This window comes from Drosophila subpulchrella, chromosome 2L (assembly GCF_014743375.2).
Source record: "Drosophila subpulchrella strain 33 F10 #4 breed RU33 chromosome 2L, RU_Dsub_v1.1 Primary Assembly, whole genome shotgun sequence".
NCBI classification, from domain to species: Eukaryota; Metazoa; Arthropoda; class Insecta; order Diptera; family Drosophilidae; genus Drosophila; species Drosophila subpulchrella.
This window is the reverse complement of record NC_050610.1, coordinates 25528684-25546928: the sequence shown is the minus strand read 5'-3', so window position 1 is coordinate 25546928 and position 18245 is coordinate 25528684. Positions and strand designations below refer to the sequence as shown.

Genomic DNA, 18245 nt, shown 5'->3' with positions numbered 1-18245 from the left:
CATTCCTCAGCTAGGCTTTATTCCCCAATTGAATTTCTTCCCGCCCATTCATACAATCAATTTAGAATTATTTGGAAAATATGTATATTTTCTTCTGTTGAGATTGGAATCGTGTGAGGATCCACTATTTCTTTTTGTTTTGTTTTTTCTTTCTCTTTTTTTCCACATTTAGCAATAAATACAATTGTTTGTGTGTTTAAGTTTAAGAGAATTAGACCGATAACTATGGTACAATAGAAAAGAGTTAAGAAAACTTAATTATCACAGATGTTGGACGCCGAATGCGCCTCTATAATATATGTACAAGCACTAGGGGTATTCAGAATCTAAATCTGAAGAAGATCGCTAAGCTAGGAAGTGTGCTCTGTGCTCCTGGAAAGGAAGTGGCATCTATTTGATTTGTGTTTAACAGATGCGAAGCATATTGAATTTGAAGTTGATATATGCACAAAACGATGACAAGATCTAGCTCTTAACTAAGCTTAAGACTACACCAGCTACACGAGGGGGAAAACTCGAAGTAAAGTTCTGAATTTTTAGATTAAATGGAACATTCTCAATAAGGGAAAATTCGAGCTTCAAGTGTGGCCTTAATATACGATTTTACAAATCTTTACAGTAGTTGATTAAAATAGGCATTCCGAATTCGACTTTGATGAAGATCCGCTCTGCATTTGCCTGATTTTGGTGGGAGTTTTGTTTTATCTGTTTAGCTGGCGATACTGTCGGGCTGAGATTGGTTCTGGTGCTGCTGGAGCTGCAGGTCGTCCAGCTTTTCTCATCGCTGCACTTGGAGCAGGGTTCCGCCGAAGGTGAAACTGCTGGCCTGCTGCTGAAGTCTCAGCAGATCCTGGGCGCTGTAGACTTGCAGACTGGCGGAGGAGACGGGCGAGGAGCAGGCGCTGGAGGCCGCCGGCGCTATCGCTCGCAAATGGAGCGAGGCATCGCAGAGCGATGGAGCTACCGAGGATGATGATGATGAGGAGTTGTTGTTGGCCAGGGAGACGTGCCGGTTCACTCCGTTCGCCTTGTCCTTGTTGTGCCGCTTGACGTGCTTGGAGAGGTGGTCGCTCCTCATGAATTTCTTCTGGCACACGCTGCACTGGAACTTCTTTTCGCCGGTGTGGGTCCGCTTGTGGCGGGACAACTCATCGGAGCGGGAGAACCTCTTGTCGCAGTTCGCCCACTTGCAGATGAAGGGTCGCTCGCCGGTGTGAACCCTCTGGTGGGCCTTCAGGTGGCTGCTCTTGAAGTAGTTCTTGCCGCACTCGGGGAAACTGCATTCGTAGATGCGGCTTCTGGTGGCCGCCGCCTGGGCTGCCGTGATTCTCGTGGCGAGCTTCTCCTCGGGCAGCGTGGGCATGGTGGGTATGGGAGTGGGACTCTGTTGGGCGGCCACTGTGCTGAGCAGGATGAGCTGGCTGGCTGGCGAGGCCACTGGAGCCACACAGATGGGCGTCAGAATGGGTTTGATTTCCTCCTCCTCGTGCTTTTCCGCTGGAGCAGATGGAGCCGGAAGCTCTGGAGCTGGTGTCTCTGGTTTTTGTACTGGGGGTAGAGCCACTTCCGCGGCTCGCTTCCTGTTCATCTTGAACTTGAGATTGCGCCACACATTGGCCTCTGGGTAGTCGTCCTCCACAGTGGGCGGAACAAAGCTTGTACTTGTGGTGGTGTTGGAAGAGGAACTGCAGCAGGAGCTGGAGCTGGAACTGGATGAGTTCTCGTCCTGGTTGCTGGAAGAGACAGCACCGACACTGTTGACCCTCATGATGACGCTGACCCTCTCGGCCTTGTGCTCATCCTCCAGCTTCTGATCCGGTGGCGGTGTCATGGTCGTGGCAGGCTGTTCCAGGCGGGGCTTCTTGTTGGGGACCGCCATTTCCGGGGCCTCGTCTTCCGTGTCCGAGGGATTGGGTGTGATAATCCCTCCATTCTTCTGGCTCTTTTGGGCGACCAGCTTGAGTTTGGCCTTGAGCAGGTTCTCGTTCACCTGTTGCTCGTCCTTGGCGACCTGAAGGAGAAGAAAGAACAAGTTCAGGGTTAGTTGGAGTTCATCAAGGCGAGTTCATCGGCGAGTTCAGGTTCTCAGGAGTGCGTTCACTTTCCCATTCACTTTTCGCTGACCAGCATTGACCCACAATAACTTTTCCCTCGCAGTTCGCTAATTACGCCGACGGCTGGCAAGGCCGTTCACCGCTAACCTTCACACACCCTGCAGCACCCCACCCAACCCCAGGTTCAATGCTCCTACAAAAGGCCAAGGGGACATTGTTTTTGGCGGTTTTTGAACTGTTTTAAAGGCCGTTTAGGGTGAGAAATAATGATTCATTCAATGCTGTGCCGTGCTTTCCATTTTAAATGAGTATTAAGTTGATGTAATATATTGATATTGACAAATATTAAACAAAATTTATCAAACTTATAAATTACAGAATTGTACTTTCGAAAGAGGGAAATTTTTTTTTCAGGCATTTTCGCTGTTGTTATTTTATACATTATGGCTGAGACTTTAATATTTTAACTTTAGCCTAAATATTTAATTTTCTTGAATGAAAATTTGAATATTTTCGAATAATTCTAGAACTTGTTGAAGGTCTTTACATTTTAAAAGTGCCGCCTGAAAGCAGGCAATGGAAAGTGCAGCCACACCACAAATATTATTATGACGTGCCTCAGGTGGGCGATTCCATGGGGGAAGGCGATTGCGATTGCGAGGGGTGTATTATGACTCGTGTGGAGACGTCGAAATCTTTTTATGGGCTCGGCACGTTGCGCTCAAATGTGCGACAGTGTTTGTTTGTTTCTTTCTTGGCCAGGCCAGATAAAAAACGAGCCAGAAATGTGACATGACTTTATGGGTTGGGGCTTGGCCTGTTTGCCTAGCTTTCGGGCCCCCGTGTCCCCATTTCCCCTACGCCCGTCCAGTTGCCAATTGGCAACTCACCTTCGCCGCTCTCAAACAAAGTCGGCGCGCTCTCTCGCTCTCGCTCTCTGCTTTTCTGTTGTTTTTTCCTAGTGGTGCCAAGTCCAATGTTCAGGCTGAGGCCCTCTCGCTCGCACCCGCACATCACTCGTTGTGCATGCGGTGTTCACGTGAAAGCGTGCTGGCTGCGTGATCGCATGGCTGAGTGCGAGTGCGAACGGGATGGAGCACTTTTGTTTTTAGAAACGCGGCAAGTGGAAGCGAGAGCGAGCTAACGTCCGATTCCGTTTGATTTTCCGCTGCCTTGAATGCAATGCACCCCGTCCACCGTCCACATCCACATCCACATCCACTAAGCACATCCACATCCACTATCCTCACTCAATGGGAAAAGCAATACACTATATCCACTTTGTAGGTCACTTACGTTTTCCAACTTATTATCCCTCAGCGGGGGCGTTGCGGGCGGTGAAGGTAGCAAGGTATCCATGTCCATTGCACTTTCAACTCTCAGATGCACTCTCTTTTTTGGGGAAAGAGTCTTTGTTTGTTGCTTTTGCTCTGTGGCTTATCACTGGGTTTAATCTCAGTTTGTGTAGATTTTTGCACTTTAGTTAACTTTGCACTGGGCGCTTTTCGAGTGCCGTTGCCGTTTTGGAGCGGAGGCGAACCGTTGCGTTCAGAATTCAAGAGACGAATGAAAAAGGCAAAGGCATTCAGCTCCCAGCAGAGCTGGCGCTGCCGACGCCGCTGCCGGCAGCGCGGTGCGCGTGTGTGAGTGAGTGGAGCCGCCGACGACGTAATCACTTGTAAGTGGGCAAGTGTGTGTGAGCGGGCCATCGTCATCGGCAGTGGAGCAACCAGTGCAATGAAACCCGGACGAACATCAGCCACCAGCAACGTGGGCAGCGCCTCCTCCTTTCTCGTTCTCGCTCTCGGGCTCGAAAAAGGTCAGGTCTCCTCCTCACTCACCTCTGAGCAACCCACGTACACGGAAAGAAAGATCGATATTAAGAGGTCCCTGAAGCCCCCTATAATTGAATTTTGGTGAAAGAGGTGTTACTCACTCTTTATCTAAGGTCTGCCCCTGCTGCCAAAAAACTAATCAATTTGAAATGAATCTCAGGACTGGAATAACTCGAGAGCTAATATCTAGGGATTCCGAACTAAAAACATAATGTTATATACTTTTTGTATACTCTCTATGATTGATTTCCAATTTCTACGATTATAATCATGTGAGTTTTTAGTAATATCAATTCGATATTATATCATGGATAGAAACAAATATATGAGGTTAATATGTTGTTCCGCGGTTCGAATTCAATTCAAAAACCCCCGAACCACCTAATTGTTTCTCTCTGTGCAGGACACAGACACACAGGCAGAATGAGAGAGGCCAATTGAGCACGTAACCAACGCATGGACGTCATCAGCTGTTTACTGCGGGGTCTTGTTTGTGGTGCTAGAGAGAGCGGGACAGGCGAGGGGAGGGACAGGGCAGGGGCTCCATGGGCTGTCTATTCATAGGCTGTGCATGCCCAAGCCGCGTGCACAGCGCACACAAGCCAACTAACCAGCCAACACTCACAGACACACCCCAAAGCCGTGACTGAATAGCTGACGCAGTTGTTGCCACGGAAGTCTGTGATTAATCGAAAAAAATCAACTTAAAAACGGGCTCGAAACCTGGGCAGACGCCCCTCAAGCTTAAATCTAAGACCTGACCGCATATATTTGCATTAACTTTAAATTCCAAGTCTGACTTTGAGCAGACGTAGATTTCATTAATAAACCAAAGGGGCAGAGCGAGAAAGCTAGAGAGTGTGGGAGCTCAACAGTTGAGTGATAGGCATTGCCAGACCCGAGAATCGGGGAGATAAGAAAGATGAGTCACGGAAAACAGGCATTTTGTAGTGAGCTTGCTTACCATCGGCATGTAACTCGATTAAATCGTTCACTGATTTATTCAATTTGATTGGAAAACCCACCTAGTAATCGAGTAATTTCCACCTGGCAATGCTCAATGCTTCGTCTGTAACAGTTTTCAAAGCAAAAAGGGGCTCGTGCACAGCACACATCGAAGAGAGCGCCAGAAACAGCTGTGACTATTATAAGGCGGCGCTCGCCTGCTCTCTTGCGCAACAACAACGAATAACTAGCACGCCATACCATTCCCCACACCAGACTTGTGGGGCGACTGTTCACGCCGTCGAGGGTATATGGGGGTATTATAGAAGGACGCTAAGTCTAGGACAGTCAAAGCTTTGCTCAAAAATTATAGAATGGACAAATGGAACATCTAATTTAAAACAAAAAATATTTAAACGTTACTTATTACTCAAGCAACAGATTCCGAGGAGTGTTATAACTTCAATTCAAACATGCCGTCAATATTTTCGTAGTTTTTTTGCATTTACTTCTAGTCCTCTTTATTTTAATACAAGTCAATTTCTTTATTGCCAGCCGAAATAGTTATTGGCGCCCAACGTGGGGCACAAAGGAAGTGGCGCCCAACGTGGGACCTTGGTAAAATTTCCTCCAATTTTTCCTGTTTTATATTTCTCAGTACTTTTGCACAGTGAGCTTCGATTTTAGATGGTATCCCCGGGTCGAACCCTTGGCGAACAACCTTCTTACTGGCTAAACACGCTTGCCTGGGCGTCTCTTGGTATGTGTGAGTGTCTGTGTGGGTCCGTCTGGTATCACGCGTTGACCTCATGATGTTCACGTGAACATTTGTTGATACTTTGCCTGTGCGAACGACTAAGTGGGTGCGAGCGAGAAGGGGCGAAAGAAGCCAGCAGTCTGTGGCGTGCCTATCTGTGTGCGATTGTGTGCGTGTGGGTGTTTGCAGTACTTGCGTTTTTGTTTTCGCTTCGTGTTTGTTATTGGAATCGGAATTTGTGTGTAAATTTTGCGCGGAACTGAAGCGATGGCCTCCACTCTCTCGCGAATGTGGGCGTGTAAATGGGCCGACGTACCGTTACCGCAACCACCTCCCCCCCCCACTGATTTTGAATGCAAACTGCGCCGCAGTTGAGTTTCCCCACAGATCCATCAGGCGGGAATTTATGGGCATTGCTAACGCTTAATACAATCAGCAGCCGCAGGTTAGATCTAAAATTAGCCGTACATCTCGGCTCCCCAGCGGGTTCAAGTTCAGTTCCCTTGACTTGCATTCGCCCACGGAAATCCCACGCCCACCCGCATTATCTCGGGTGGCGAAATCCGGACTCGCAAAACTCACGTGTGCCCACGCACATTCTAAGTATCACGTAGGCCGCTGGCCACTGGAAAAAATGAGGGTCAGTATTGTAAGATTTCATCTGATAAGATTACATCCCAACATCCTGTAGATAAAGCTTTAAAAATTCATGAGTTTGATAGATAGACGATAGTACTATGAATGTATATCGGTTAGATATTGTAAGATTTCAACAGAGAAGCCTTCATCCCAATGTTGTAAGCTATGTTTCCAGATCCTGAGTTATGGTTACTTTAGTATGATTACTTAGTATGATTCTATTGTATATTCTTCAATACCTAGCTTGGTTGCTATGCCTTCAAGAATGTCTGATATCTAATTTTAAGAATTCGTGAAACTTTCAAGTCGTATCTTTCGGATGACATCGAAACCCGTTCTTTTAAAACAATGAAGTGAACAAAAGACAATTTTTTTGCGGTGTGCCGAAAAGGCCAACTTAGGGGGAATGCGAGTAGCTGTAGCCCCTTCTTTTCTGCAGAGCGAGTTTGCGCATTGACGTAACTATCGTCTGGCATCTGGCATTACGTAGCAGACGCGTTGGCTTGGTGACGTCACACCCACGCTGGCTTTTTGGTCCTGTTGCGCGTCAAAGGTCAAAGCGTAAGAAGCGTGACGTTGGCGTGAGCTTCCGCCGGGTTCAAGGCTTCCTACGCTCTGTATTATTTATTAATAAGGAGAGTGGAGAGCCAAGCGGGCAGACAGTTCTCGAACGGAGGCGTTGCTCCAAACATCAATCACAGGTGGACACTGACGTCAGAGGCCCTCTAAGAAAGAACCCCGCTTATTGGTACTATTCATATTCATATATCTATTCAATCATGTATTCAGCGAGTGGCACACAAAAGTCCCAGCAAAAGTCATGCGAAATTGGTCTATAATTTGCCACAGCAACACGTCAAAAGCGTCAAATGTGACGCCCATTTTCCTATTTTCCCTCATTTCCCATTCAGCCACTTCCCATTGCCCCTTGCGAGTTCAATTTCCCGAACATTTTCTGTTTGTTGGCTTTTCTTGGCACCGGGGCGTGGTAAACCCCCATATCGTCCGATTTCTTCTACCCACTATATTTCCTACAAAAGCGCGCCAAGATCGGCAAAACTCTCCATGACGTCACGAGCCTCACTCGTGACTCCAAGTGAAGACTTTGTTAGCTTCTTGGCTTCGGTTTGTTTACGCGTCTTCGATGATAGACGAATTAAACAGAAATTTCCATTTAGCATAGTTGTAAACATGTTTACAAACATGAAGATTTTCCACAGTTGAACAGATTATGGGCGCTCTTGAAATGGGTCAAGCTGGTTTCGGGAAAAGCAGACTAAACAACTACTGGAAAATTTCCAAAAATGTTATTTTATCATTGTTAAATTATACAAAATCGTATACCAAACGCTAGTACAAACCTATTCTACTTTAATTTTTTCCTATATTTCATCATTGGGCGAAAATTTATTTTATTTGTCTAAAAGTGCGATCATCTTTGCAAACAGCATCGATATTTTTAAAGTTGTGGATAATAATAAATAAATGCCTTATACCAAAATATTTATCTTTGTGATAAAGGCTCACATGACCAACTTGAGACTCATTTCTAAATTAAGACTTTCATTTTAATGAACGATCCTCGATCTTCTTTGGCTATTGATCAAAAAATAAAACCAAAGTAATAAAAGCATTTAAGGCGGGTTTTTGAAGATGTTTATCACATGGGAATCTCGAGGTATCTTAATAAATAAAACCTGATCCTTAAAGTCTCTGCAATATTAAAGAACTTTGCAACCTCCAGATTATTAAAACCCATTTAAGATTTGCCGTTTAAGTAAGAGAAGTATATATATTGAAGCTAAGTAAAAGTTTCTCTTAGAAAAACGAAGTGCCCTGTCAGAACTTATCTTAGTATCAGTGCTGGCAGTCTTTATAGATGCTGCCCTATAACTAGCCCGGATCTTTGCGGCACCTTCCCCTTATCACGGACTCTAATCCCCTCACATGTGATGAGTTTCCTCTGCCTCTGTCGACGCCTCTGCCTACGTGCCTACTGACGCGTTGCTCTAAAACCGAAAGCTAAAAAACGGAACAGAATGGAACGAAACGTCTTATGGAGAACCAACGTTTACAAATCTTTGGAACAAGGTTAAGAGAGGGGCCTGATATAAGCGCCATGTAAACAGAGAAAGGGTGCCGGGGGCGTAGACGGCCTTCAATCGGGATTGCGGTCTTCCCAATGAAAATTTACGATGATGCAAAGGTTTCCCCCAGTCAATGTTTAATGCCTTTTTTCTCAACCGCTCTTTTCTTCCGCACCTCTCGCATTTTTTATTCTCATACCACTTCTCGTTCTGGCTGCCGGTAAAAATCGACCTTGGCCCAGTTCCTTTGGCTGCCAAATGTTCCATCTGAACTTGAAAGTTGTTGTCCCTGGGACCGAATCGAAATGGGATGTGAGTGGCAGAATTTTTGTGGCGAATGGGAAGGAATGGGGTCCATATAGTCGCAGGGATATAGACTGTCCCTGAACCGGTTCAGGTGAACGCCTCAATGGAAACGACAGTTCATCATCATCGTCATCGGTCGTGCGATGGAAGAAAACAAACAACATCATCAATAAGTGGAAAATATAGTATAGTAATGGAACAAACAGAAACAAGTACGAATGCTTCCGTTTTCCGACTTGGGGATACCCAATGGTTAGAACCTTTTATAATAATGTACTATTAATAAAAAAATTAACTGACCCATTATTTTAGTACGTCTATATACACCCAATATGAATCCCCAATGTCTGTGTTACTAAGAGAACTGGATATCTAAGTGGGAAAACTAATTTAGCCGGTTGATTTGATAACCCGTCTACCTATCTGTCTTTCTAAGAGATATAGATATCGAAGCTTACTTACTCTCTTAGGCACACTTCACACCCTTCTCAGCGGGCATCTCACTCTCGATAAACAGGTGTCTATACAGACAGAGACTCGAACAAACACAATATTCCCTTGGACCCCATGAGTACCGCGTATAAATATATGGCACAAACATAAATAAATCTAGAATAAGCGCTCGTGAAGGCGAGGGCGGGGAGTCCGCTGATAGACCCGTTTTTTGTATGCCGCCGCCGACGTAGATTCCGATTCCAATTCCAATTCCGATGGCGATGTTGACGAGGTCGCTGGGGCGTCTGATTGGGGCCACGTGAAGTCAACGTGAACAGCCCGCGAAGAATAATAATAATTGCGTTATTCATAATACGGCGGAGGCGGTATGGGGCGGGTATCTCCCCCGGACAGCGGTCGTCCATTTTTGGATCAACCCTACATCGGGGGTTGGGTTCGGTTCGACCTGATAAGAGTGCGGGACTGATAAGCGCGGTTCCCAGCTGGCCACTGCATGACCAGTCTATAGGTCCGCTTATCTTTTTGTCCGTTCGTCCACTTGTCCGTTGGTATGTTTGTCCGTTCGTCCAGTTGTCCGTTAGTCAGTCACAACATGAGCGAGAGGCGTGTCCGTTATCAGCATAGGGGGGTTCTTATCAATTTTCGGGGAGCATAGAGGGTGGGATACGTTTCCCAGGCGGCGTCAATGGGGGTTTATCAATATGGTAGGGGCTGGACTGGGCTCACGGGGATGGGGAATGCGATTGGGGACCGCTAATGCAGGTGATTCGGTTCGTCATCTGCATGGCTGATCTCGAACTAGGTTTCTGAATGAATCAAATTAATTTAGCAGCTTGGGTTGGGGTTATCTGGGTGGGGTTTCATTCAGCTTAATTATGACTTCCGGCGAATGGGAGACGACAGCTGAAAAGTTATTGTCTGCTAACATATTTTAAGAAATACGATAGGATCGGTAAATCAACTTATCTTAAATGCTACTATTTTCAGAATCATGTCTTAAAAAGAGCTTATTGTACAAGTTTGTTCATGTTCAAGTACAGTATTGTCAAAACATCACCTATTCTTGTTATACCCTTGCAGAGGGTATATTGATTTCAGTCAGAAGTTTGCAACGCAGTGAAGGAGACGTTTCCGACCCCATAAAGTATATATATTCTTGATCAGCATGACTAGACGTGTCGATCTAGCCATGTCCGTCTGTCCGTCTGTCCGTCTGTCCGTCTGTCCGTCTGTCCGTCTGTCCGTCTGTCCGTCTGTCCGTCTGTCCGTCCGTTTCTACGCAAACTAGTCTCTCAGTTTTAAAGCTATCCGGCTGAAACTTTCCCAAAAGTCTTATATCTTTTGCAGGTAGTATATAAGTCGGAACCAGCCGGATCGGACAACTATATCTTATAGCTCCCATAGGAATAATCGGACAAAAAAATGAAAAAAAATTATATCTTTGGTGTTTCTTAGCATATAAACTCCTAAGCTTGGAAATAACAATTTTTAAATAATTTTGAATTTTGAATTAAATTTTATCGAAATCGGACGACTATATCATATAGCTGCCATAGGAACGATCGGAAAATTTGTGGAAAAATAATATGAAAAAAATTATATCTTCGGTGTTTTTCAACATATAACCTCCAACGCTTGGAAATAACATTTTTTAATTAGTTCTGAATTTCGAATTAAATTTTATCAAAATCGGACGACTATGTCATATAGCTGCCATAGGAACGATCGCAAAATTGGTAGGAAAATAATATGAAACAAATTATAGCTTCGGTGTTTTTTAACATATAACCTCCTACGCTTGGAAATAACATTTTTTAATTAGTTCTGAGTTTCGAATTTAATTTTATCAAAATCGGACGACTATATCATATAGCTGCCATAGGAACGATCGGAAAATTGGTAGGAAAATAATATGAAACATATTATAGCTTCGGTGTTTTTTGACATATTATCTTATACTATTGGGAATATCATTTTTTGTGTTTTTAAATTTAATAATTATAGCTGCAAGGGTATATAAGCTTCGGCTTGCCGAAGCTAACTTCCTTTCTTGTTTTTTATCTGTATTATGCAATATAATATAGTAATAAAAGTATGCTTTCTCCATCGCACACTTTCTATTTCCCCAACTCCAATGAACAAAACAACCAAGAGAGACCTTTTATATACTTTTACGATCCATCAGAATTACGCAATCTATATCAGGAAATGTGTCTACCACTAGATGTGCTCATCTCATTACATTTCGTATCTATATCTCACACCACTTCCGATTTTGTTTATCAAACTCATTGTCATTCGCCGGCAACGTGACCATCGCAACCGCAAGTGGAATCGGGCGTGAATCGAGTGCGAATCGGTTCCGAATCGGTCGGTGTGTTTATCTAAACCCGTGGCATGACGTAGCAGACCTTGTTTATGGGGCGTTGGTGCCAGCACGCTTGTTTTGCTTTTGCGTTTCGCACTGAAAAGTGGGAGTTGATAGGCGACGAACCCGCGATTAATGGATTGCCCTTGAGGGGTCCGTAAACCCTTTCGAAAAGCTATAGGAGGAGGCTCGCTGCCGGCAGACAAACAATGGAAATTGCCCAAGTGCTCAGTCTTCTCAATATGTCTGTCTCTTTCCCCACGAAGCTTTCTTCCTCCTTCATTTCTGCAATTTATTACTGCGGTGTACTGGCATTTTCTGTTGGCTTTTTGTTGCCTTATTGACATTGTTGCGTTTGTTGGTTTAAGTGGGCGCGTTTGTTGCTGTTGATTTGAAGAGATGGGCGGCGAAAAGGAAGGGACTTCTCTGTCTGCTCGCTTATCTCCGGCGATTACAGGCAGCCACGCATTGATTGAATGGCCCTTGTGTTCTCGGAATCAGTCCCCATTACAGCACCCGCTATTCTTCGACTCTTTTCACATTCCATCAAGGCAAAGTGCAATCACGAAAATACGTTTTCTGGTATGCGACTATTTTTACATTACTGAATCACTGGAAAATTGTGAAATTAATATATCTTCATGGGCTTACATTTTGTTATGATAATATATTCTTCGAGGACGCCATTTTTAAAAATATTCAATATTAATGGGTAAGCGACTATTTTCACATTACTGGAAAATGGGCAAACGGATATTTATATGCATAAGCATTGGACCTCTTAATTTATTGTCAAACGATTCCACCAGGAGTTTTTGATTTTATAAAATCCAATTTTTTATGTATACATTTCGCATCCATTATTTTGATGTGATCTGGAATTTTCCCGCAATTCTCCGGGTGATCCCCTCCTAACAATTTTCTCCCCCAAAGATCCATCGACATGAACGAGAGGCGTGCACAATGGTTTGGGTATTTAGCACATTTTCTACTGCCCTGCCCTGCTTCTTCTGCTTCTTTCTCTGATTGTTGATGGCTAATCGAAGCACGAGCACAAAAAATGTATTTTGTTGTTGCTCTGTGCTTGCCCACAATTTATTTATTTTTAGCAACCCCGACGCGTTTCAAATAATCAAAAGCAGGGCGCCTCCGAATCGGAGCTGAAGATCTGCAGAGCTGTAGATGTGGAGCAAGAAGCAGAGCCACCTGAGGACCAAAGAAATAATTAACATATTTTTGCAAATTATCCATCGTGTGGCTGGGGCCATAAATCGGAGATGCGATAGATCGGGTGATCGCATCGAAAGCGAAACATTCAGAACGGGGCATGAGTTATACATTATTCGAGTTACATTTTTATTTTTTGTTTTTCGCTGGAGGCTTTTGCACTTTGGCAAGGACAACGACGGAAGTGAACATCAAAACATGAGCGAGCGGCAGCTACAAATTGCATTTAAGGTCAACGAGCAAATTCACAATGCGTTGAACCATGCCAAGTATGGAAAATAAAATAAAAATGACTGCCTTCGCTGGATGAGTAAAGTGCTGGAGTGCAATGTAAAGCAGGCCGGTCAGGTCCACAGCAATAACGCAAAAATCAAGTAAACAAATTAATAATGGTCATACTTGGAGGCTATCGGGTACCCAGTGCTCATATGCATAGGTACAGCTTGATTAACTTTAACTTCTATATCTTTTGAGTGAAAGTAAATCACTAATAGCTCTTAACTCATGTAGGCAATGGAGAAATTATAAAATTACAACATTGCTACACCATTAAAACATAGAATAATTTTTGACATCAAAGAAAATCGCATACCAAATTTCCCAGCTGTGTCCTTTCTAGTTCTCGAGATTATGACCTTTATTCTCTATAACGGACAAACATTTCAACGGACAGGCATGTATTAATGATTTGCTTCGGTCGGGGTAGAGCTACATTTTCTTGAGAAGTTCTATATAACCTACTGTTTTAAGAGGTATTTATAAACGCGAGCTCAGCACTTATGTAATCACCGTTCAACTACTGAAGCACGTCTTGGACGAGTTTGAACTTTGGAATGATATTACTTGAGTCGCTATCTCTCCCTCTCTTTCATTCCGTCTCTCTTTTTAGGGTTCACCCATAAATATACCTATAGCTTCGTGGTTCCGAGTGTGGATCGGCGCAAATAATACATGCGTAAGACGAATGATCGATGTGCAGAAGGTGAAGGTGACTCCGAAGGTGACCCTGAATAAATGAAGGAGGCGCAAAGGTCGCTATAAATCCGACTTACTAGTTTCACTTGTGGGTGAAGAAGCGAAATTCCATGGTAATCGGGAATCGGCAAAGTAATCGCCGAAGTGAGCAATTTGAGCCCGACCACATCACACATATTTCATCATCTTCCTCTTTTGTCTGGTCAAGCAACTTCGGTTGGAAATGCTATAAATAGAAGCGGCGAATTCGAGTCCATCTCGAGATAAGCGCCCCGACGAAGGCGAAGTCATCATCCGGGAAAGTGGATCAGGGGAAAACACACACCCAAGGGGTATGGACAGCTGGTCAGAGGTTGGGAATGCCCAGTACTGAATTAATTCAGGTCAATCAGTGGGCTGATTGTTCGCACATGTTGCTAGGAATCTTTTAGTACTGGGTTTATGGTGCAGACTGTATTCCAAGCTATTTAAGATCTTTTATTAACCGTTTTCTTTGTTAAAAGAAAAGCCTTTTGTAATTATAGTAAGGCCAGTTCGATAGTATTGTCAAAACATCGAGGGCTATATCTTTTTAGACATATAAATATTTTATCCTTTCATGTGTTTTATAGGTCTTAGCTTCTTAGGAGGTTTTAATTTTTGTTGTATTCATTTCTGGTATAACCTGACTTTATTTCCTAAGAAGATTCTATGCGTTTCAATTTTATTTGTATTAATTAAATATATAAATTTTGTAAATTCTGTAAACCCTGTAAGAAACGCCAATTCGCATTATGTCTCTCTTAATTAGTTTCGTTCTATTTTTACACGAATTAAATGCCTCAATTATTTGGTACCAGATGCACAAGCACATGTATATTTAAACCCGCCCATGGTCATTTGAAATAGCGGATAGTATTCGACATTACGTATACGCAGTATGAGACGAACCTACCGCAATGGCGAAGTCCCCCAATTAGCAGCGACTATTTGGCGAGAAAGAGAGAGCAGAGTGTGCGAAAGTGAGAGGGGGAAATCTGCTGCATTTTTTGCTAGCAAATACTAAAAATACCCACTATACCCCTAAGTATCGGGGGAAAAAGGGGCGGGTCAGGCCAATCGGACTTTGATCGAACGAAGTGAATTTTGTGGGCGTCGTCCACATATACAATATAACGGCAAATGCAGCGGCGAAGGTGGCCAAAACAAAGAAGCTTTTTAACAAAAATAAGTGAATAATTTTATCTCCGCTTGGGAAACAGTTTGTTTGGTTTTTAGCTCGCTTATGCCACGAACTTGTCGAATTTCATCAGCTGTTTTAATTTATGCGAGCTGATCTTGGGTGAGGATCAGCATCGGTTGCCAAAAGAGAGTACTGCCTGCACATCAAAAAATACCATATAATTTTTTTAAACACTTTCCTTATTTTATGTTCTAAACTTTAATTAAAATAAGTGAAATCAATACCATCTAAAAGTTAATATTCAAGGTTGACATTGTTTATAGAACTGTGGTATTTTCTATGGTCATTCAAAGTTCTTGATGAAATCAAAGATCAGTTTTTTATCTCCTAGCCTTAAAGCTGTTTTAATGATTTTTTTAAAAACATGTCCAATGTTGATTACTACAAAAAAACCTTTGATTAGATTGTAAATTGCCATAGAAAGGTCGATTGAGCTTCGCTGATACCTTTACATTAAAGCAATTACAAATATTACTAAGAAATCAATAAAATCTATGTTGGTTACTAATAATTTTAAGAAGTTTTCACATTTTCTTATACTATCTCTACTACTGTATAGTTCCAGTGTGTTGACCCCCATTTCTCAAATAGGTGTCTATAATTTTTTCCGTTCAGGGTAAGGTCGCATCTCCCAGGGTTGGAAGCGCGTCGTTTCCGATCGGAGCATTGCACTCGAAACGAACACGCAAGGTAACTGCACCTTGGGTCAATGATATTCGCTTCCCCCGCCAAAAATGTCGGCAGATATTCGGTTAATTTCTTGTTTTGTTTTATTATTTCGCGGCTGTCATTTCCATTTTCATTTCAGTCACGGGCATGGCCTTGCCGCCAGAAGTTGCTTGACCTGGAAGTTGCTCACCTCGCCTCCCAATATCCCCATCAGGCCTCCAGCCGAGTGTAATGCACTATGATTACAGAGGAGGCCGACTCGGTTACGGATCGTTTGTGTACATTGCGTTTTTCGGGGACTTTTGTGTTGCCAAAAAAATCAGTGAAACACTACGACCTATTGGGTATATGGCCAGCTGATTGATTTGGTTCCGATATAGTATATGACTTCAAGCTAAATCGACTGGGATCCCCCTAATATTAGTTATGGCCACTTGGAATTTTTTTCCGGCGCCTCTCTAACAAGATCTTCGTTTTCAGCTTAAATGAAGGCTATTAGTTTGTGTAGCGCCCTATTTAGAAAGTGTTTCCCAACCAATTGTCGTCATTCTGTATATTCTGAGTGTTTTATAATATTTTTATATTTCAGATCGGTATATACATACATATAGATTCTCGCTTCGTTGTTTAAATTGAGTACTTCTAGAGAGTACTACCAACCTCGATCATTTGTCGTTGCTGCATGCTTACCTGCTTACCTTTTTTTCCTTTTATTTATAGGTTTGTTGGGCGACTGCCGAATTGCATTGAGAACAGAGAAAAAAAGATCGGAGATTGCCTAAAAAGCGACAAAGTTTAATGAACGTTGCGAAGGTCAACGGTGCGTATACTTCATTAGCGATTAACCAAGGGAGGTGCACAAAAAAATGGGTGAGAAAAGGAATGAAAGGAGACCGCAAATGACCCAAGGAAGGGGGCGGGGAAGGAGGAAACCCCGTGGAGGTCGCGTGGCTAATCGACTCGGCCATATGTTAGCGTGGATTATGGCCCGCTAACTGGTTTCTGATATTTATTGCCATGCATCCCCATTTGCATGCTGCCCTTAGAAGGCCAGCCAACCCATCACCCCCTTTCAACACTGAGTTTGTCCCGCAGGAAGCTTTTCATTTCCGCTGCTGTCGGAATTTTTAAAATCTATGAGTGTCCAATGCAAAGCAGGAGGAATTCCCATTAAAAACAGGCAATAGGTGCAAATTACAAGACAAAAAGGTAAGCGACAAAAGAGCGGCAAAACAAAGAATTACCCAAAAAATAAGCGGAAGTGGAGTTAAATAAACTGCTGAAAATGGTAAAATGATTCTCGCACAGGAAATAGAATTCTGCGGACGTCGCGGTAATTCTTTATTTATTTTTTAAACAAGAAACTAACATGAATTACGGCTTAAATGAGAATTGTACTTCCTAGGATTTTAAATCAGGCGCGTTGAAGAGGCGCCCTCTATACGAAAAGCCTAGAAGTATGCTAAGCTAAAGGCCACAAAGCGCCAGCTGGCGGAATAAAAGGAAACTTGTCAAGAGTTTTTGCTCATAAATGCGTTACATATAAAGCCGATTTCCTAACGCCTTTTGCCGGTAGTGGGAGCCAAAAACCGTGAAAGAAAATCAAAAATAAGTTAAAGAATCAAATATAGCTCAAAAATACATGCAAATATTGTGAAAAATGTTCATTTTAAACCTATATATGCGTTTGTATCGTAAAAATCTCCGACGCTGTCGACTGGAGAAACCCTATTGGAATTCCAATAAGAAACGTGCGTAAATGTTTCGGCGTTTTTGTTTTGATTCTTATCAGACTGCGAAACAGACAGCAAAGCATGTGGGGCGATGAACAACCGACTACAAAACAAACTGGAAAGAGCGGAAGAGAGCATTGCGCGCGCTCCAATAAGAGCGCCCTCTCTCGGCTTCGGCTCTCTTCTCCCCAATTGGAGCTTTCGTTTCGGTTTCGGTTTCGTTTTGCATTTCATTCGTGAGCGAGCGCTAAAGTAAAAAAAGTAAAGCAGCTGCTGGGGCCATTCACAGTAGCACGCAGAAGTTTGCTTCGAACGGACGTCTCCAAGAACGCCCCGCATGCCACGCCCCCACTCGAAAGGCTTTTGGCAAAAAACTCGCGACTGCATTGAAAACAAATAGCAATATCAAGAGCAAAACACTGATCAGATATTGATGGGATTCGAGATCGAGTTGGAGATTACTGCCCCGTTGCATTCCAATCGGAAATCCACTTCCATTCCGCTTCGAAACCGCGCGCGTTTTTCGCCGCGCCGATCGTTAAAAATTCATTAAGGCTTGTTAATCGCCGCCAATAATACAAATAATACAAATAGTCCGAGTAATCGCATTGATTGCCCATAATTGATACTCGCCGTGTGTGTGAGGGAGTGAGTGCCTGTGTGTGAGTGCGATCGCATCCGCCGGTAAATGTGCGCGAAAAGGGAAACGGATCTGGATCTTCCGCAGACTTGATGCCGACGTAGCTGAAGATAAATCTCCAGTCCCGCAGCTGGACTCGAAATGTCACGACGCAAACAGTCCAACCCCAAGCCGTTGAATAAAGGTGAGTTTGTTAAGGGTTTCGAATCTTAGTTTTTAGAAAAACTTTGTTTTCGAACAAGTTATAAAGAGTCTCTTAGTTTTCTAATCATCTCACTTATTTAATTCCACAATGTGCTCTTATCCCACATATGTATTTTTATAAATTAACA

The 18245-nt window shown here is 43.3% G+C and overlaps 2 protein-coding genes across 3 annotated transcripts in view; one reads left to right on the top strand and one right to left on the bottom strand.

Annotated features, from left to right (window-relative positions):
• LOC119546561 (zinc finger protein ush) overlaps positions 1–18245 on the top strand; it is a 75367-nt gene that overhangs the window by 161 nt on the left and 56961 nt on the right. For both annotated transcript variants that reach the window (XM_037852930.1, XM_037852929.1), the window contains exon 2: positions 16261–18097. In XM_037852930.1, coding sequence (XP_037708858.1) covers positions 18055–18097 — 43 coding nt within the window. In that variant the 5' untranslated portion in view covers positions 16261–18054. The remainder of the gene's footprint in view (positions 1–16260; positions 18098–18245) is intronic.
• On the bottom strand, positions 93–3624 carry LOC119546564 (Krueppel-like factor 11). Its single transcript, XM_037852936.1, has 2 exons — positions 3351–3624; positions 93–2011 (listed from the first exon to the last, which is right to left on the bottom strand). Exons 1-2 carry the CDS (start codon positions 3417–3419, stop codon positions 779–781), a joined length of 1302 nt encoding a protein of 433 aa, XP_037708864.1. The 5' UTR covers positions 3420–3624; the 3' UTR covers positions 93–778.